This window comes from Alexandromys fortis, unplaced genomic scaffold (assembly GCF_014885135.2).
Source record: "Alexandromys fortis isolate MF-2015 unplaced genomic scaffold, M_Fortis_MF-2015_v1.1 scaffold_82, whole genome shotgun sequence".
In the NCBI taxonomy this organism is placed as follows: Eukaryota; Metazoa; Chordata; class Mammalia; order Rodentia; family Cricetidae; genus Alexandromys; species Alexandromys fortis.
Genome location: NW_026067963.1, coordinates 7,253,621 through 7,275,452, shown reverse-complemented (window position 1 = coordinate 7,275,452; position 21,832 = coordinate 7,253,621). Strand labels below are relative to the sequence as shown.

The 21,832-nt window shown below is 44.4% G+C and overlaps 1 protein-coding gene across 8 annotated transcripts in view; it reads right to left on the bottom strand.

The window, feature by feature from the left end:
- Positions 1-21,832, bottom strand: part of Syne2 (spectrin repeat containing nuclear envelope protein 2) — a 292,157-nt gene that overhangs the window by 208,087 nt on the left and 62,238 nt on the right. For all 8 annotated transcript variants that reach the window (XM_050153713.1, XM_050153714.1, XM_050153716.1 and 5 more), the window contains exons 3-10: positions 17,584-17,645; positions 15,260-15,355; positions 15,080-15,157; positions 14,899-14,991; positions 10,478-10,695; positions 6,863-7,059; positions 4,534-4,634; positions 1,406-1,507 (exon numbers count right to left, since the gene is read on the bottom strand). In XM_050153713.1, coding sequence (XP_050009670.1) covers positions 1,406-1,507; positions 4,534-4,634; positions 6,863-7,059; positions 10,478-10,695; positions 14,899-14,991; positions 15,080-15,157; positions 15,260-15,355; positions 17,584-17,645 — 947 coding nt within the window. The remainder of the gene's footprint in view (positions 1-1,405; positions 1,508-4,533; positions 4,635-6,862; positions 7,060-10,477; positions 10,696-14,898; positions 14,992-15,079; positions 15,158-15,259; positions 15,356-17,583; positions 17,646-21,832) is intronic.

Below are 21,832 nucleotides of genomic sequence, written 5' to 3'. Positions count from 1 at the left end.
TGTATAGTCCCAGGTATGTGAGAGTCAAAAAATTATCTGAATTCAAGAATTTAGGGCAGGCTGAGGAAATTAGTAATATTTAGACTTGACTATAAATAAATAGATAAATAAATAATAAACAATTTATTTTATCTCTAACAATAACATAAAAACATTTTACTGAAGGAACATGAGTCTATGCTTCATTACTAAGTCAAAGGCATAGTGGGAACAAGGTGCTTGAACACTGAGCTCAAACGTGTTGGGGAAAGAAGCCCGTAGACCCTATGCTGTTCTGATCCAAGGAAGAAAATTCTGGTCCCTTCCTCCCCTACAGACGTCAGGCCAAGCAGAATGGCATGATCCAGGAGTCACGTGACCCATTCAATGTTGGATTTGGAAAGGCTGACTCATGCAGTTCCCGCAGGGGAATGGGGGCCCAGAAAACGCTAAGGGCTACACGAGAACACGACAATATCTTCCTTATTCGAGACAGAGAACGGGTGGGAAGCACAAAATGACACAGACAATGGGTTCTAAGAACCCTTCACTGGCGCCCTCAAGATTGTACAGTTAATAATTAACATGTCCTGGACAATCAACAGAATGTGAAAAGAGCTGGAACCCTGAAGCCACACTCTGCTCTTGAGACGCTGTAGAAATAGAGAAGTCAGTTAGTCCCTCTGAGCCTTAATATCTTTAGGTGAGAAAGTGAATTAATAACACCAAGTTCAGTGGGATGTGTTAGCCTGTAAAAGATTTATCAGCACGGGGCTTGCTCCATAGCAGATGGTCAGCTCGGCGAGAACACCACTACTATACAAAGGCCTCCTGACTGAAGCCCTGGATTAAAATGCTGAGAGGTGCAACTGATAACCTCCGGTGTTTCCCTTTCACTCAACATTCATGATGAAAGAATGATCTACTCAAAACCAGGGATGGAGAACTTTCATCACAGGGGCAAGACGATAATCTCTTGGGCCTCATGGACCATTTGGTCTCTTTTCCAAAATCTCAGGTCTAGGTATAACATGGAAACAACTATAAAGAGTACTTAAATGGATACAGCTCTATTCTGACATCATTTCCTTCGCAAAAGCAGGAGTCCAGGGCCAGAGGCTCTGGTGTGCCATCCCTTGCTGTAGAGCCCTGTAGCTCAGACTACTCTGTGATCAGCAGTATCCACTACCATGTTAGCAATGCAGAATCTCAGACCCTGGCCAGAACTCCTGACTCTGAACCTGTAGTTGACAAGAACATTTTCAAAGGCTTCAGAAGCACAGTTCAGAACTTCAGCTCAGAGTCCTGGGGTTGTTTAAGACTAAACACTACTCTCTTAGAGTTTTCTAAAGTGTATTTTTCTAAATGTATGCTTACCACTCTTTCCCCAGAACAGTTTGAGCTGGTGTTTAAAAGTCTTACTCACGTGATACTTGTTAAAGTAGGTCTCACTCGCTGAATCCTTCTGCAACTTCTGTAGTTTCTTCTCCTGCAGGGCTAGCCATACCATAGCATCCTTCACCTTGACCTGTAATTCACACAAGTAAACATGCATGCATGCATGCACACACATGTTTAAACCATATCCCACATAACTTTGGTGATTTCTATGAGCAATAAAATTGACAACTTTTAAGAGCAGTGGGTTAATATTATTTTACACCAATGACTCACTATGCCCAAGAGTCATTCTGCTTGTTCCTGTAACACCTTACATTTAAAATAGATTGAAACTAACAACCAAAAATCATTCTGTGCTTCTAAATAAAGATTTCTCAAAAGAATATACATATTTTAAATGGGGACTGGAGAGATGGCTCAATGGTTAGGAGCACTGGCTGCTCTTCCAGAGGACCTGGGTTCAATTCTGAGCACTACATGGCAGTTCACAATTGTCAGTAACTGCAGTTCTAGGGGATCTGGAACCCTCCTCTGACTTCACAGGACCAGACATAACTGTGTCATACATACATACATGTAGGCAAGCATTCAGAGGCATAAAAGTAAATAAACCATACAGGTCATATCTTTAATCCCAGATCTAAGAAAACAGAGGCACATGGATCTCTGGGAGTCCAAGGCTAAGGTCTACTTAGCAAACTCTAGGATAGCTAGGACTACATGAGAAGTTTTATCTCAAAAAAGAAAAAGTTAACCTAACTACAGATATGGCCTATAATTTCTATTATTTCAGTATTTTAGGAAACATCATATATCATTTTAATGTTATTTATTATCATGTATGATGAGGGGAAACCACACTTGCCAAACCAAGAATATTGAGGTCAGGAAACAACTCTAAGGAGTCATTTCTCTCCTTTCACCTTTACATGGGTTGTAGAGATGAAACTCAGGTCACCAGGTTTGTTCAGCAAATGTCAATCATTTTTATGCACTAAGTCATCTTAACAACCTCTTAAATCACTTTATAGCAGGTCTGTCGTCCAAACCAATCATACCAAAAAATATTGTGAAGACCTTAAAGATCATAAATACACACACACAAACAAACAAAAACAAAAAAAAAAAACTAGCAAAATTCTCAGATGTGCTATCCTGTAGACAGGAGCGGCGCTCTTTCTAATTCTGAGATATTAGCTGCAATGGGCTTGTTCACGAGCGAATGCAGATTTTGCTGCTGGAAGGTAAATCCAGAGGTTACAGTTTCCTGATCATTTGCCTTCTTATTCTAGTAAGCAAGAGGGCTGCTCAATATTTTGGCATCCAACTTCATGAGTTGAATTTGTTATCTTATTTTTATATGAGAGTTAATTAGGAAGGGGATGCCTCTCGGAGGTCCAAAACGACCTGCGCATTTCTGAGGCTAGTCCCCCTGAACATAACTTCCAGACTCAGTCACAACGTGTCTGGCAGCCTGGGCCATAACAGCTGGAAAAGCAGTCCAGTTCATCAGACAAAAGGTATGTAACCAAGCCCGGAAAAGCCACTTAAAGGAGCTTTTAAAATAATATGGATTTTACTTGATAACTTGTTATATTCACCGCACTCAGTTGTCTTCGTGGAAGCACGGTGAAGGGTGCTAAACCAGAGGGCAATGGCAGCGTGATCGCGTAAATGCCTAAAAAATTACAAAGCTGAACACTTCAAATATCTTAATTTTATAGTATATGAGTATTCCAGTAAAACAAATAAAAGTTACAATAGATCAAAATTCTATTATCTCTAAGTTTTTCAAAAAGACTGGAGAGATGGCTTGCAGTCAAGATCACTGGAGACTCTTCTAGAAGACCCGGCTTTGGTTCCCAGCACCCACATGGAGATGCCCTCTTTTGGCCATCATGGCATCATGGGCACCGCATGAATATGGTGCAGACAGACAGATATGCAGGCAAAAATCACCAAATAAATGAATAAAGAGCCAAGTGTGGGGGCACACACCTTTAATCACAGCACTGAAGAGATAGCCTAGTCTACATAGTGAGTTCCAGGGTACCCAGTGCTACAGAGAGAGACCCTGTCTCCCCAAAACAAAAACATATCTGCAAATTGTTCAAAAGGTAGCTTAACTTAGAACTCAGCCTGAGTGACACCCGCTATAGTTTGGCTCTTGAACAACAAATAATGTCACAAATTGGTGTTGTGGGTGGGATTTCTCTCTGTATGCTGTGATGACCATTAATGAATAAAGAACTGCTTTGAGCCTACAGTGGAGCAGGGCGGGGCGGGGCAGAGCAAGGCGGGGAGGACTGGACTGAATGCTGGGAGAAAGAAGGGCGAAGTCAGAGAGAAGCCATGGAGCCCCGCTGACGCTGGAACGTTTCCCAGTAAGCCACAGCTTTGTGGTGATACACAAATTAATGGAAATGGATTTACATTAATATGTAAGAGTTAGCCAATAAAAATCTAGAGCTAATGGGTGAAGCAGTGATTTAATTAATACAGTTTCTGTGTGATTATTTTGGGGCTAGGCAGCCGGGAACCAACAAGCAGCTTCCTCCAACAAGTTGGGCACCAGCAGCAGACGGCACTAAGAGATTAGGCCCAGCAGAAAGCGCTAAGTCTTTGAGGGCATATCCCAAGGGGACCACAGAACTCTAGTGTCTTCTCAGCTGTGTTTCCCTGGTCCTGCCATACTTGGCCCATTAGGATGTCCCACCTGACCAATGCTGGCTGGGCATGCCCTAACCTCTCACACCACAGGTGAAAATGAACCTCTTCTCGTCTCAGGCATGCACTGTGTGTCACGCTAACACAGAACTGCCACAACGTCAATCCAGAAGATAATTCAGATAATTCAGCAAAGCTTGGCAAACCATCACTCAAACGTAAAAGAAAGAAAATCCCAACCAAGTGAATTACAGTGGAAGAAATTCAAATATTAGTTTCCAGGGAGGAAGTATAGAACTCAGAAAAGAGGCATGATGGAACATTATGGATATTGAAACTACTTTATATCATAACTTCAGGTATGGTTTAAATACTCGTACAAATGGCACATTTAAGTTGTGAGCGCAACTTACATTTTGTTTCATTTTGTTTTTAGTCAGATCATTACTGTACAACCAAAAGGAGGCGACAGGTAGGCAGCCGTACCTGATCTGAAGTTCCAGCGCCAGGGGCATCCCTCGAATACTTCAGGAACTGCGCCACGTAAGTCATGATGGACTTCTCATCAGGATTCATGACATCTACATCTGCAAGACACACCACACGGCCTGTCAGCCGTAGAAGAGACTTCCCACAATTCTCAAGAAGTCTACGGCCACTGGGTTCAGAGGCTCTTGAATTAACTGGTCATGGGCCAGCCCTGAAGCCTCTGGTCATTCTCCTGGCTCCAACACTAGTCAGAAGTTCAGAACTTAGATCTGCAGTCAGGCAGAGGCAGGGAGAATGCTGACGTTGCATAAACAACCTCAGAGTAAGAAACAGTGTTGCTCAATGTGTTGTCGACTGCAGGATGACACAGTAACCAGAGGGGTAGAGAGATGAAAACCAAAGTGTTTCTCCTTCTGGAGACGCAGTGCATGGGGTCCTGCAGGATACAGGAGCACACAGCAAGGGTAACCGATTCCTAGCACACTAGTTCAGGCATCTCTGAAGTAAACCATTTCTATACAAAAGACCTGTCCAGGACATTCAGAGTTAACTCAGTCATGGAATTAATAAACCTGATTTCTATGGGCCAGTATTTGTGCCACATGTAAGAAAAATAATGACCTCAAAATCAAGGTAATAAATACTGAAACCTAACCCTTCCCAATGAAAAGACTTATTTTTGCTATTGTTTGTGCTTTAGAGAATTACTACATCTACTAAATCTTTATGTATTTTTGAACAGGGCCTCACCAGGCTGGCCTCAGCTTCCTAAATCCTGGGATTACAGGTGTGCACCCATGTTCATCTGCATCTGAGGGGAGAAAGGCCGCTACATTACCCTCATCTCCACTGCCCTTCCACGATTTGGTGACAGCGACTAGAAACCGCCAGGCAAGTTGTACTTACGCCACAGATGTACAAATGAGGACTGGGTTTGTCCCTTTACTGACTTCTGCAGATGCTCACTGGGGCCGTTGTTAATCACACAGATGCTAAAATATGTCATCTAGAGCTGTCATGTGGCAATTAACATAAAAGACTAATATTTGATTAAGCAAAGAAACCATTCATGTCACCGAAGAGCAAGTAGGATTCTGCAACCTGAAGCCTATAGATTGATTCAAGAGAGTGGTAAACTCAGAAAAGCATTCTTAGCCTACTAGGACTGCATAGTAAAGTAAAGCGTACACTTTGTTATTTATCAACTATGTGCTACATATGCTTAACAGAAGCCAGATTTATAGGAAACAAGTCCAGGTGTGTGTGTTTCACACTGTTTGGAGAGCTGTGCACTGGTCACATCTAATCCACACTCCTGCAGAGACAGCTAGAGCTACAGGCTGCCCTTCACCTGCGGCCTCACGGTGCTTTCACGAATCCTATACACCGCTTTAATATCTTCATTGTTTGGGAGATCCACATGGCATAGCACATATGGAGAGGTCAGGGCAACTTGGGAAAGTTGATTCTCTCATTCTATCATGTGATTTCCAAGAACTGAATGAGGAGACCAGGTTTGGCAGCAAATCCCTTGCCTCCAATCTTGCTGACCCAAATTACTCGCCTGCCTGCCTTCTTTCCTTCCTTGCTTGCTTCCTTCGTTCCTTTTTTAAGACAGACCCTCACTGTGTAGAACTGACTGGCCTAGAACTTGCTGTGTGTCCCAGGCTGGCCTCAAACTCAACGGTTCTTCTGTCTTTGTCTCCCACACTGATATTAATTTTTTTTACAAATATGTATGGTATATTTGAGAAACTAGGTGAGTGTTCTTCAGAAACAAATTATTTTAACAATAATCCTATAAAGTTAAAATTGGCATTTTACAATTTTCTTGTTAATAATCAAAGACAAGGACTGAGCAGGATGAGTGCCCAAGTGTGGCCGACCACATAAGGAGAACACGGAAGAGGCAACTGTGGCTCTCCCTCAGCCATAGGAGAGAGCTGGGACAGGGAGAGAGACAAGAGCGATTCACAAACAAGTGTGATTCACAGACAAGTGTGATTCAAAACTAAAGAAGCTTGCAGGAGAGCTCAGGAAAATCAGAATAAAGAACACAATACAGAACATACTAGAAGGAAATTAAGACAAAGGCTCAAATTGCTTTAGCAAAGGCATTGCTTAGATTCAGCTACAACTTCACTTTCTCAATGACAGAAGTAATTGGTGCAGAGTCCCAATCCATGAAATTCGATTAAGAGTTAAGTTCAGTCTTCCAGCATGAAAATACATTGCTATGGTCGCCAGCACAGAGGTGCAGCTTCAAATCAACTTCCTGCGGGACCTTAAAACAAGGCGGTTTCCAAAGAAAAGAAGAGCTCTCTACCTTCAGGCTCCAGCAATTTGGGGATCTTCAGCTCATGTTCCGCGATCCTGAAGGCCTCTTTCAGATTCTCTTTGCTGGATCTGTGCCTCACGCTGTCCATGTCAATCAGGTCCGGCCGCAAGGCATGAATGATGGCCAAAAAGGCCATCCCATTTCTCCAGCTTGACTTAAAATCTGCCACACTGATAGACTCAGATCTGTGCAAAGGGATGTAATATAGACAGTTGTTAAAAAATAAAAATAAAAATGTTCCCACTGTAGTCAATGGTAACTAAAATATAATTCAGAGAAACAAACACTATAGATGGATCCCATGATCCTAGGGAAATTTTTCATTTGAACCTTATTGTCAAACAGGTAAAAGGTCGATGAGAATGCTCAGAATACCACAGAGCATCAGTTCACAAAGTGTGGTCCCTGCCACCTCACCAACATCTCCTGAGATGCAAGTATTGAGAACGGAAATTCCCAGGTCCCTTCTCCACCCAGTGCATCAGACTTCAGAAGGGGGCCTGGAATCTGGAGGTGCCTCCAGTACCCCCATCACCACACACACATGATATTCTTCATTTAACCATCTACTGGCTCAAGCCTGACTTTAGACTCCTACAGCGAGTCAAGATCATTTTCTATAGGAAACAATATTTTGTCCTCAGTAGAGTAAATCAAATGATACTCTGGACCAAATATTGCCTAGTTGCCTGGCTGCTCACTAAACAGAGAGACTTCATCATTTCTCTGCTTACAATCTGTTGTCATGGATAAAAGCCGTAAACTGATGGACAGAGGAACAAATTCAGACTTAAAAGGAAGGAACTGCTGAGTTATGTTACGAAATGGAAGGAAGTTAGAAGGCATTGTGCTGACTGAAACAAACCCATCAAAAAGGCCAAATACTATCTGGTTCCATGTGGCTCAATCAGCCACACTGACAAGACAGAAAATAGATGGGTGGCGTCCGGTGGCTGGGGGGAAGAATATGGAGCTATTATTTAATAGGTATAATAGAGTTTCAACCGTGGGAATGGAGATTGTAGCTGGTGGGGTGTAGGGAGAGCTGCACAGCAACACACGAGGTACCACCAAACCACACCCCTAAAATAGTTACGGGTCAGTTTGCCACTGTAATACCTCCACCCTGGTTAACAGGGCCTGGTGTGATTTGGACTCTGAGCGCCTTGCCCATCCAAACATCTCTCTAACCATGAGGCAGCCACATCTGCCTCCGTTCTCTCTCTCAAAGCGAAGCCACTAATCCATATAGACGGATGTTCTTTCTCACAGATTCCACACACTGAAAGGTTTCCCTCAGGCCCCAGCCCAGAGGGCTCCCCTCTACAAGGCCCTCCCTAGCCACCCACAGGAAGGGCAACTGTCCCTTGTCCCCACCACTCCTGACCACAGCTTGAATCCTCTTCACTCGGTGCCAACTGCACCCCAGTCCATCTGCTTCCCCTCCAGGTTGCAGCAGTCAAGAGACAAGGCCTGATGTGTTTGTTCATGCTTGTTTTTTCTTACTATATTTTATTATTATCCCTTAGACGTTTTTCTAAGTCTAATGAGACAGAAAGGGGGTGGATCTGGATAGGGAGGTAGGGAGGAGCTGAGCAGAGTAGAGTGAGGGTGTGGTGTTTTGAATACAAATGGTCCCCATAAGCTCATAAATTTGAATATTTGGCCACCAGGAGGTGGCACAATCGGGTGGTGTGGCCTTTTGGGAGGAAGAGTGTCACTGGGCGTGGGTGGGCTTTGAGGTTTCAAGGGTTCAAGCTAAGGCCACAGGGTACTCCTCTTCCGCTTCCTGCAGATCCAGATGTAGAACTCTCAGCTACCACATCTGCCCGCATGCCACCATGCTCCCTGACTAAACCTCTGAACCTGTAAGCCAGCCCCAGTTAAATATTTTCCTTTGTAAGAGTTGCTGTGGTCGTGGTGTCTCTTCACAGCAACAGAACATGGAATAAGGCAGGGATCCAACACCTCTGAGCTCCTTAATATTTCTATGTACATACCCATATACATAATATGCTTTTTTAATTAAAAAAAATAAAAAAAATGGCAAAAGAAATCAAACTTGCCTTTATAGTCTCTACTTTTCTTCTTAAAAAATTCATCAGCAGGTAAAGAACTTGCCACATAAACCTGGTGGCCTGAGTCCAGTCCTCATACACAGTAACGGTAGAAGGGGAGGACCAGCTCCCCAAAGTTGTCCTCTGACCTCCACGTACATGCCGTGGTACACACATACCCACACACATACACAACATTCATAAGCATAATAATAATAAAATAAATTTAAGAAACAAAAATATATCTTCTTTGGTTCCTTTTCTATCTGATGAGGATCGATTAGAAAATACAGTTAAAGTTTCCAAAAAATGAGGCCTATGGTTTCTAACTATACAGACAGGGCAAACCATGGCGCGACTTTGCATATTAGTTACTTCATTCATTCATTACACGTCTATCCTGGCTTAGTGAATTGACTCAGCAAGTGCTTACCACACAAATCTGGCAGCCTGAGTTCAATCCCCAGAACCCTTCTAAAGGCGGAAGGAAAGAGCCAAGTCCATAAAGTTGTCCTCTGCCCTCTACGGGCATGCTATGGCACGCCTGTGCCACATTCACACACGTGTGCGTGAGCGCGCGCGCACACACACACACACTAATAATAATAATAATAGCAGATTTTTGTAATTTTTAAAAAGACACGGTCTTGACTTTCAAAGCGTTTATGTTAGTCTTCACTGTCAACTTGATGGAATTTAGAATCACCATAGCGTGGCAGGTGGGATCTCTGGGCATGCCTGGGGGAGATCATCTAGAGCAGGCAGATTAATGTGAGACGCACATGGGCTGGGACTATGGGCGGAATAACAAGGAGCAAGCCAGCTAAGCACTAAGATCCTTGCCTTCTGCTTCCTGACTGTGGATGCACTGGGACCCGCCTCCTCATGCTCCCGCCACCACACCTCCTCTCGCCATGATGAACTGCATTTCCCGGCACCTGGGAGATCAAACAAACCCTTGGCTGCACAAGTTGCTCCCATCAGCCATTTTGTTGCAGTAACAAACCAAGTAAACTAACACAAGTAGGTAAGACTCAAGACCAAAAGCTGCCTCCTAGATGCAGGGGGGATTGTGCCTAAAGAGATACTTAATGCCAGGCATGATGGTGTGTGCTTTAATCCAGCACACAGGAAACAGAGGCAGCTGGATGTGAGTTCGAGAGCAGCCAGGGAAACATAGTGAGACCCCCATCTCAAAAAGAAAGGGGGAGGAGCCTAAATATTGTCCTATCTGCCCACAGCAATAAACCACCCAAACACAGCAAATGGAGTAAAGTTGTCATCTCTGCAACCAGAAGTAGCTAAGCCCACCAGTATCCACCTCTGGAAGACTCACTATGAAATGGTGTTTCTGTGAGTGGACCCTCTAGTCAGTCTATGAGGTTGTGTGAATGGACATGACTGCCCCGTTTGTCTCATTTGAGCACAGCAAACTACTCATGTGGCACACCGCTCCCGGTCACAGAAAACTACCCATGTGGCACACTGTTCCCAGCCAACAGCCAACTACGTGGCACACGGCTCCTGGCCACAGCCAACTACTCACGTGGCACACTGCTCCTGAGCCCACTGAAGAAGGGCCTTCTTTGCAGACAACTGCCATCTTGCTTGAGCTTGTGCTTTGGAGGACTTCTTAGCCGGAGGACTTGAGGTAGGAGATGAATCGGCCGCATTCACGATGTCCGAAGAAGGTATGTCAGAAGAAGGTATGTCCGAAGAAGGTTGATTATAATCACAATGCAGAGTCCGAGCAAGCTCCTCAATCTAAGGAAAGCATAATTGTTAACAAGCATGCTAGCCTATGCCACTCAGTCCAAGCACTTAAAAAACATTCTTTAGCAATGACAGCGCATTCTGGTTTAAATGAACACTAAAAACAATTGAGTGTCAGCATTTTGACATTTGGAACTATAATTCCGCTTTCCTTGAGTCTGGACAGGGGTCATCCTGCACCTAACCAGGGAATGACATCCCACAGAGGGCAAGCATCCATTCATCCCCTAAAGATCTCACTGAGCACTACCAGTGCAGATAGATTCAACTGAAAAGAACCAAGTGGGACTCCTAGTCAAGAATCCTTAGAGACTGGATGGACTGGAAGGCATCTCCTCCAATTACAAAGCACTAGGAACAAAAGCACATACAGAGAAGAGAGAGAGGGAGGAAAGAAGGGAGGGAGGGAGAGAAACACAGGGCAGGCAAGCTTCCAAAGAAAAAATAAAATCACCATTAAGAACATGAAAAACAAGGGTCAGTAAAATGGATTAGCAGGTAAAGCTACTTGCTGCATAAGCCTGGAAATATGTGTTCAAGTCCGAGGACCCAAAAAAAAAAAGGTGGAAGAAGCAACTCCATAAAGGTGTCTGCTGTCCTTCACATGTAAGCCATGATGTACACATACACACACACACACACACACACCCACAAAGTCTACCTTAACAGAAGAAGTGGGTGGGGCCGAGATGGCTCAGTGGTTAAGAGAGTTTATTATTTTTCCAGCAGCTATGAGTTCAGTTCCCAACATCCACATCAATCAGGAAGCTCACATCATCAGTGCCTGTAACTCCAACTCCAGGGGATCCTATACTCTTTCCAGACACAAACGTGATACACACTCATACGGATGCCCAAACATACACATATATAAAAAAAATCTTTAAGAAAAAAATAAAAAATAAGCAACTTAAAATATAAAAAGACAGAGCTGGGGAGACAGCTCGGCAGTGAAGGGTCTTGCACTTCCCAACCTTCAGAACTATAAAGTAACCTATATCCGTTTATCACTAATTACTCCTCCTGTGTGTTCTATTATGGCCTCACAAAATGGAATAAGACACCACTATAGTGTTAAAAGAGGAAACACACAGGACCGACAATTCCACTTTTAGACATATTCCAGTGGGAATGTAGGCCCAGAACACTAAACAGTACATATACAAATATTCCTAGCAGTTCGACTACAATAACTAAAACTTGCCAAGAAAAGAAACGTGTGTCCAAAGTGGGCCGGCGAGCGAGTGTGGTGCCATATACCGGAAGGGCAATGAAAGACACCTCGTCACAACCACCTACGCTAAGTGAATTAAGTCAGGCAAAAAGAGGGTGAGTGGGGGCTAACACAAACTCACAGTTCTGCCTCTGGAATTAGTAATGCTAAAACGCCTCCCAAAGGGCTCAGATGGTGGGCACCGTTAGGGAAAGAGCAGGGCCAGGATGTCATCAGGCACTCTGTTGGTATCTTTGGTGGTGATAGCAGGAGTCTGCTTAATTTATGGAGCTCACAGCTCTTTACATGTGAATTTGCATATCTTTGTGTATCTTAGACTTCAGCAAGTTGACTTAAAACAGTGTAACAAACCCATTCTTAAAGCTTTCAAACTGCAACTCCTGCATCAGAATTCCACTTCCAAGAATTTGGTCGGTGATTTATTTTATTGCAGGTGTGTGGGAAGGTTTTATCTTGAGGATAGAACTGAAGTTACTCATGATCAGAAGTAACTGATCCTTCTGGATGCCCACTAATGAGATAGAGTACTTTACAGCCAGAGCCATATACCTCTGACAAAATAGATATCCGTTTAGAGAGAGGCTCACTAGAACAGTTTGAAACAGTATGGGGAATGACACCCCATGTTGTTAAGTTATAGCTGTGCTTCAGTTTCCAAGGGGACTGGCTCCCTTCAGATGCTGACAGCTGTGGATGCTCAAGTCTCTAATAGTATTGTAGTATATTCTTTGCATACAGCCTATGCAAATCTCCCACCTCAAAAAGTCATCTGAGTTCCCTATAATATGTACAACACAATGTAAATACTATGAAAATGGTTGTTAGGCTACTTAGCAGAATGATGCCAAGCAGAACGTTTACATACATTTAGTTCAAATAGAAACATTTTTGACAATTATCCTCAATCCTTGGTTTGTATAATCTACATAACGCAGACCCCATATATGACTACGTATTAATTTCTGCAGTATACATAAAGATTGGATATTAAATTGTTCTCAGTTACATGTGAAGGGTGGACTGTGAATAACTTTACTTTCTATAACCTATCCAAAAATTTTAAGGCTAGGCTCACAACCAAAAATATAAGAAAGGGGCATTGGATCCCCTGAAAATGGAGTTATATATAGCTATAAACTCACATTTGGATGCTGGGAATTGAACCCAGGTCCTCTGAAAGAGCAACAAGAACTCTTAACCACTGAGCCACCTCTCCAGCCCCAAATTACCCAATTTTAACATCTTACCATATTCGGTCCTGCTTTCTGTCTCCAATTCCTCTTTGCTCGTCTCCCAGAGGAAAAGCTACACTCCCAAATTTAGTTCTCATCACTAACATGTATATTATTTTGTTCTAGCTACAAAGGCACGCAATACAGAAAAATATCCAAATTTTACAACAATTAGTTGGGCAGTATTCTAAGTCTGACTAAAATAAACATTTGTTACCCAATACATACATAAATATATAGTTATTTTTAAAGCAACAATAATAAACACTCTCCAGGCAGAGTCAGTTCAGCCTGGTACTGTGGTGGCTAATTCAGGATGGGACAGCAAACACTGAACATCCACAGTCCAAACGGAAAACAGCAAAATGGCTGAAAGACCTTCCATGGTTTAACTAAAATTTGGACTTTAATTAAAATCCAAACAGGGATCACTAAACAAATAAGAAATACTTTGAGAGTCAAAGTATCCTGAGAAGCCTGGAGATGCAACTTATTCCAACGAGATCACAACCAGCTAGAAGGGGTTTCAGCCTGAACTAGTCACATCATATAACAGAAAGCAAATCAATGTTCTGCAGACATCTTCATACACAGTGTCTCTTCCTGATTCAAAGGGAAAATCAACAGCTTTCTTTCCTGGCCACTGGGCCTGTCGCTGTCGCTCTCTGATGTCCTCCTGAGAGGGTGTGGGGCACTCCATCCCACAGAAATTCCTGGGATCCCAGGGGCTACTTCACTTATCTCCTGTTTTTGTTTTGTCTGTGACAGGGCCTTACTCAGTAATCCTATCTGACCTGAAGCTCACTCGGCAGCTCAGGTTAACCTTGGACTCCTAGCAATCTTCCTAACGTGGCTTCCCAAAGCTGAGATCACAGAAGTGAGCCACCGCGCCTGGCCACGTGTTTTCCTTAGAGGGGCCACACGCCAGTCTTTATGTCAGGGAAGCCACTGTGACAGTTTACAGTGCAGGAGAATGGAGTGGGGACAGAGGGCACAGAAAGCATAAGAGGAAGAACAAGGCTTTCCTAAACATCCACAGTGAGGCAGAGGAGGCTACGTAAGGACTCCAACCCCACCTAAACCTCAAGAGGGAAAGGGAGTGTTCAGGGAGAAAGGGGGCAGAAAAAGAACAATGCTTCATGCAAACAGCACCCCTGTCTGTTCAGTCTGACCTTCTCAGCACTGGCAGGAGTTCGGCGAAATGCTGCTGCTCAAAACTATACTGAAATCTTACCAAAAACAGGTCCGTCATCGTAAAAGGTCACTCCTCAGATGAGTGACAGGTGCCACCAGATGCTGACATTTGAAGTTTCTTTAATACAAGACAGGCTTGGTGGCATGCACCTTTAATCCTAGCACTTGGAAGGCAGAAACCAGTGACTTCTGAGAGTTTGGGCAGCCTGATCTACATAGAGTTCCAGGCTAGCCAGGACTACACAGTGAAACCCTGTCTTTCAAACAAGCAAAAACTATGTGTATGCATAAATTTATATATGTGTGTGTGCATATATACAAATATGTGTGCATAATATATATATAATCTATACATATATATTACACATCAATATTGGAAAAGTAGCCTTTGCTATATGCTTTCTACTTGTTGGAGATTTCGAGTCTGGTTGACAGAAGCAGCTCTGGACTGGATGACGTCATGTCACACTCGCTGGGTCTCGCCGCCTACCATGTGGATTAGACTAGTGAGGCTCCTATCACCAAAGTGCTTACGTGGAAGTGCAGTATGATGGTCCAAATCAGGCCAAGAATGATGGATGGGTTTCCTTCCACGATGTCAGCAACATGGATATTTATTAGCTTGATCTGCAGACAGAGAAGCCCAGGTTAAAGAGAGCGAGCCTCCCACTGAGCCAGTCCCTCCGGAGAATCTGCACATATGATTCATGCTCACCGATCTGTTTTTCAGGAATGTCAGGGCATGTTCTATGTTGATTCTGCACTGGAATGTATTAGATCCTTTATCCCGAGGCTAAAAATTCAAACACACACATTCCTCAGAAACAGGAAGTACATTCAAAAACAAAACAAAACAAAACCAACCCAGTGTCTTGGTGCCATTCGGGAAGCTTACCAACTGCTGTCCTGAGAGAACTTCTAACAGGTCCAGGAGGACATGGCCCTTCTTAATGTCTGCGAATAAGTCAGATACAGCCGAGGGAGGTGTGTGCTGCCAAAGGAAACAAGGGAGATAATCTACAAGTGGTCCAAAAACACCATTAAAGCAATATCCTCAGTGGGCTTTGTGTCTTCAAAACACAGAAATTATCTTAAGAGAATGACACAGGACTCACAACTCCAGAGCACGGTGAGACAGATGGCCTGATTCATCTTGGGTCATAGTCCCAATTACACAACGCTCTTTCTGAGTGGAGCTTTCGCAGCCCTAACCCTTGTGCATAGAGAGTGCAAAGACACTCGGAATCAGGCTGAGGATGTGTCTCCCTTAGGTGAGAATGACAAGCATTGTATGGGAGGGGTGGAGAGGGAGGGCAGAGGGTGAGACTCATTCATCAGGCATCCAGGTTGTCTGAGGTTCTCAGCATCACTGAGACACAGGCCCGTACGTAGCTCCAACTAAATTTGCGCCCCAGGATACTCCCTTGCTGGATGTGTGATAAGGGTCAAGTCCTAGGCCTTCTCTGTGGGACTCACACTATCTTTCTCACATAGGGACAGTGGGAAAGCATCTAGAAGTCATCTGAAGTCTAGCAAAGTAGACTAAGCCTGGAAACAGCACTAGAAGGCAGAGGCAGGAGGATGGCCAAAAGCTCAAGACCTATTGGGTCTACATAGCAATTTTTAGACCAACCTGAGTTATATAGCAAGACCCAGTCTCAAATAAATAAACAAACAAACAAATAAATAAATATGGCTGGAGAGATGACTTAGCATTTAAGAACACATACTTGGTGGTGGTAGCGCACGCCTTTAATCCCAGCACTTGTGAGGCAGAGGCAGGTGAATCTCTGTGAGTTCGAGGCCAGTGGAGTCTATAAGAGCTAGTTCCAGGACAGCTAGGGCTGTTACACAGAGAAACCCTGTCTTGAAAAACAAAAACAAAAAAACAAAACAAACAAACAACCCACATACTGCTCTTACAAAGAATCAAAGTTCAGTTCCCAGCACCTATATTTGATTGCTCAAAACTGTAGCTCCAGGGAATCTAGTGACCTCTCTGGCCTCCATGGGCACCTGTATGTCTGTGTATATATACACATAAATACATACATAAATAAATACACAAACAAATAAATACATACATAGATGCATAAATACATGAATAAATAAAAATAATCCTAGGGGTCCTGTCTGATCTTGGAAGCAAAACAGGTTGGGCTTGATTAGTACCTGGATGGGAGAGATACCAGGCGTGCTGATAAAACAGAGCTCTGGATTAAAATTCCTTCTTTTAAAATTAAAAAAAGAAAGAAAGAAAATAATCACAGGAGATTCAAGAATATCGTTCATTGGTAGGACACTTGCCTGGCATACAACCTTAGCCTTGAATTTAATGCCCAACGGCAGAACAGAAAGAATAGTGAGCTAGGTGGTAGTCCTTCTAAAGTCACAGCTACAGGGAAACTAAGGCAGTGTAGGTAAATCACTAAGATCTAGGAGTTAAAGACCAGCCTGAAAAACCTAGGAAAACCTCACCTCAAAAATTAAAATGTACTTTAATCCCAGCACTCGGGAGGCAGAGACAGGCAGATGAGGCCAGCCTGGTCTACAAAGTGAGTTCCCAGACAGCCAGCTACATATACAGAGAAACAATGTCTCAAAAACAAAACCAAAAATGTAAAAATAGTGAAATGAAATATAATTTATATATTTATAAAAACAGTGAAGTTGAAAATAATGGTCGTAGTATACCATTTAATAAGCTATGATTTCAGAACAGCAGCTGCCATAAGCACTCATTGTCAGACATGACAAGTTTAGGGTGACGTCTCTTAACGTCACTCAATACAGACAAACACCACACTGTCTGCCATGTCATTCCGTGGAGTGTCAGCACTGTAAATGTTTTTACGGCACTGTCCAGGTCCTTCGCAGGTGCCTCTTTCTTGTTCCAGGAAAGAATAACCAATAAAGCAGGACACAGCAGTGAGCGGTGAGCACCAGTGCATTCTCTTAGAGAGAAGACATCTGTGACCTTCCATGTGTCATCGCTGCGTCGTGTTTAGCTTTGGTGTCTTTGTTTGCTGCTAACAGGGTCTCATGTAGTCCAAGCTGGCCTGGAACTCACTACATAGCCAAGGCTGGTCTTGAACCCCTGGATCCTCCTGCCTCCAGTCCCCAGGTGCTGGAATTCCAGGCATGGGCCACCCTGGGGTAAGAGCTGCGGGAATAAGGAAGCCACCTGTCTTCACAGCTAAACGTCACCCTTGTCCTCACCTTTGCCAACTGCGAGTTGACCCAGCAGGTGAAGGTTTTCTTCTGCGTGTCCTCCTGCTCAGCTAGGAAAGAAGAAACAGCAGTAGTCACAACACGAGAAGCGGAGGACTCCTTCTGAACACACAGATTAAAGCCACAGGTCGGCTGACAAGACATGATGGCTTTTAATACTTCTTTACTAACAAAAGAATCAAGATCTTTCACAGTTTTGTACTGTTCAAGAAACTGCAAAGAAGAAGTGCCCCTCGCCTCCAGCTCTGAATCAACCGGGGACGTCTGAAGATGTTTGTAAAGGTTCACTGAGAACCTTACAATTGACACCGTATCAAGCAAATTTATCATGCAAAATGCTCTGCTACTGTTGAGCAGTGTTGGTGCAAGCCTTTAATCCCAGCACTCAGGCAGAGGCAAGCAGATCTCTGTGAGTTCAAGTCCAGCCTGGTCTACAAGAGCTAGTTCCAGGATAGGCTGGCTCTAAAGCTACAGAGAAACCCTGTCTTGGGAAATAGATAGATAGATAGATAGATAGATAGATAGATAGATAGATAGATAGATAGATAGATAGATAGATAGTCTGGGTTTAAATCCTGTCCCCTCAACTGAGTGGCTATGTGACCTTGGGTGGTGACTTCACGTAACAAGCACTCACAGATGGAGGTTGATTTGAGAGGCAAATGATTCACCTAGTGTGCTTGGCACAGGCCATCACATAACAAACACATAAGCCACGTTCTCATTAACGGGGGAGGGGGGAAATGGGGAATAGGGTTGGGACTAGGGCTAGACTAAGCACTAGAGTCTCCCTTCCCTTCCCTTCCCTTCTGTGTAGGTGTGGCCCCACTACGCTTCCTTCAGCCTCCCACTTCCTCAGTGTCAAGCAGACACCCTCCAACTGAGCTTCAGGTCTCCCACCCCCTCACCTGACGGGTGGGTGTAAACAGAAGCCAGGACGTCCACTTCTGCCTCTGCCCGATGCTCACATCCTTGCTTCCACCGGTGACTGTGAGCTGCCCACATCTCACGTCAGTCTGCCCTTTAATCCTACTGCAGTCGGCCAACATGCATAAACATGCACAAACATGCACAAACATGCACAAACATGCACAAACATGCATAAACATGCACAAACACACGTTTCCTGCCTCCATCATGCACTGCCGGGGTCACGTGACAGCACTTTTACTATCTCTCTAAACTCGGTCTAACGGATCTTCTGCTCTGAACATCACTCCCCAGCCTTGCTTTTCTCTCCTTCCAGTGCCCAGCTCTAAGAATCCCACCACTAATTCCACGTCACCAATTCTGCCAGCTTCTCATTGGCTCTAGCACCCTCCATGTCATCCTTATGCCTTCCTGTCACCTTTACCCATCCCAGATGCTAGATGAGATGATCAACTGGCATCAACACTCGCATGTGCCTCATTCGTCTTGTATTTGGTTGGCACTTTGCGGCTTTTCTCTATACACCTCATCCTATATGTATCCTGCTGACTGAGGCCATGGCAAACCCCAGTGTGGTGGTTTGAATGAGGATGGCCCCATAGGCACACATATATAAATGTTTCCCCTATCGGTAGAACTGTTTGGGAAGGATTAGGAGGAGGTGTGTTATCAGGAGTAGGCTTCGAGGTTTCAAAAGCCCATGCCATTCCCAGGTTGTGCTCTACCTTGAGCTCGTGGACCAGACATAAGCTCTCAGTTACTGCTCCAGTAACTGCTCCCAATCTCCTGCCTCCACTCTCCAAGTGCTGGGATTTTAGGCATACTCCCCATACACCTCTGGTTTATACAGTGCTGGGGATTCAACACAGGACTGCATGCATGTTAGGCAAACATTCTGTCAACTAAGTTACGGCCAGCCCAGGAGACCTTTCTTCCCAAGAGAACCAACAATCTCATCTAACGACCTCCTAAGTATAGGTATATAGCAACTAGCCTTGCTCAGATAAAAGCCGTCCCTCCTCCTATTCATTAGCTCTTACCTCCTTTACCTACTTGAGAACCTTTGTCTCCCTTCAATTTCCTATCCCGTTCTTCCCCCACTCTTGAGCCATTCCCACCGGGATAAATGCATGCCGCTAACTCTCCCTCTGAAAATAAGAAATTAACCTTCCTTGGCACCCACTCCCCAACAGCATTGCTGCCTTTGTCTGCTCTCCCTTACGGCAAAATGCCTCCAAAAGAACTTATGCCGCTGTCTCCAGGTCCACTCTCACTCGCTTCCAACTGGCCCACAGCTGTCAGTTCTGAAATCCACCGGCACTGCCCTTATCCAGGTCACCAGGAGTCAAGGATGTCAATGCTCCCCCCCCCTCACTAAAACCAATGGCTGCTATTCAGCCTTCATCTTGCTGGACCACCTAGCAACCTCCAATCCTACCCTCAGGGCCTACACTTCTATTTTCCTCCTCCATCACTGGTCAGATAACCTGTCTAGCTCTCTGTTCCTACCTAGGGCCTTGGGAAATCCTCTCAGACCCACCTTCAAAGCACACTCTGGGGCTGGGGAGGTAGTTGAGTCAGTAAAGTGTTTGCCTTACAAGCAAGGACCCTGACTTTGACAGGCATGGTCCGACATGCTTTTAAGCCCAGAGCTGAGGAGGCAGAGACTCCCTGAGATTAACTGGCAGTCAGTAAGAGACTGTTTCAAGGGGGGGTGGGGGCGTACATGAAGAGGGTGTACTCGCACATACGTGAACACACACATTCAGGCACAATACATCCTGGTTATGTCTCCTTTTTATTATGTCCATTACACTACCCTGGGCCAAGTCACCTTCACCTGGGCTACTGAGTCTTACAAGTGTGACACCAACTTTAGGACCTTAAAATGTTTTAAATTAATAAGCATCTGGTTGAGAAACAGAAGAGGAGCTACCTGGGTTAAGTAGAATTAGACAGCGTAAGTATCTAGCAAGTATCATGACTGATTACAGATACGTGTTTTGTTGTGCCCCCACCCCCACCCCACACAATTCCATTTTCCATTTCTCTGCATTACAGGTTGAAGTTAGCCATAGCTCAATGACTTACACTTCATAGGGCGGTACAGGATTGGTAGTTAAGCTAAACTGGGTTCTGAAAAGCCAACTGCATTTTTTTCAGTGTTTTGAGAGTTAATGCTTTTTGGTTTTAATTTGATTTTACAGAGGCATTCCAAGGGCCACAATTCCGTTACTAAGTCCCCTGGCACCTCTAAGGTGCGCTGTCAGCGTTTTTCCTCTCCTATCAGTAGATGATAAATAACTTTAAACAAGTGCTGCAAAAATGCACATGAGGGCTAATTTTATCTCTCAACAGGGGGAAAAATACTAGAAAACAAGTTTTATGATTCCAAGATCAAATTACATGTACACAATGTACATTTGCCAAGCCAGAAGAGACTGGGCCTCCATGACTATAAAACAGGGGCTCAAAATAAAATTTAAAAATAAAAACAAACACACAAGCCAAGCTACCTCGTCCACATCCTCAGGGACCAGCAGAGTCTCCTATTTAGAAGATAATGTGTGAAAAAGGGGAACCGTGCAGGGAGTTATCACCACATCCAGGAGGATGCTGCAGGACTCCAGGAAGTTGCAGGGATGGAGAAAGAAGAGGATGCTCAGGAAATTGCCCTGGCGGTGGGTGGGCTGTGGCCAGAGTTTAAGGTTTGGCAAGAGCATCCTCGACCTCCGGAGTTTTAGTGCTGAGGGTGCATCTGTAAATCTCAGTCATTTGAGCTATACTCTGAAAAGAGGAGCTTTCATTCCGTGTTCATCTGACCCTAAACAAAACAACCCTCTGGGGTCTCTGAGCTTTCCCAGGCTCGAAAAGCAGCCACCAAAATCAGGGTTCTTACGAGATGGTTGAAATCGGAGCAGCTCGTCTAACTGGAGGCTGAGGTGAGCAATAACCCCTGACCGCAAGGCACGGACTTGAATGAAGACGATCGAACTGCCCTAAAGAGAGCTGGTTATCGCTGCCCCCATTTACTTCAACTCCAATAGAGACAGGGGGCTGGTAGAAAGAGGAGTGTCAGCAGCCGCCCCCACAGGAGCGCCCCTCTCCACAGAGAAGCGGTGCACAAAAGGAGCCTCCAGAAGGCTTGGAAGGGACTCTTTTGAGGCTTTGTAAAAACTTACTGTCCAGACAGAGAGCAACTCTTCAGTGGGGAAATCGGAGCTCTTTAAACACAATAAGGACCCTTTTACTTAATGGCAAAGCCATCCCGGGTGCATAAAACACCTCCACAGATGTTCCGCGCCAC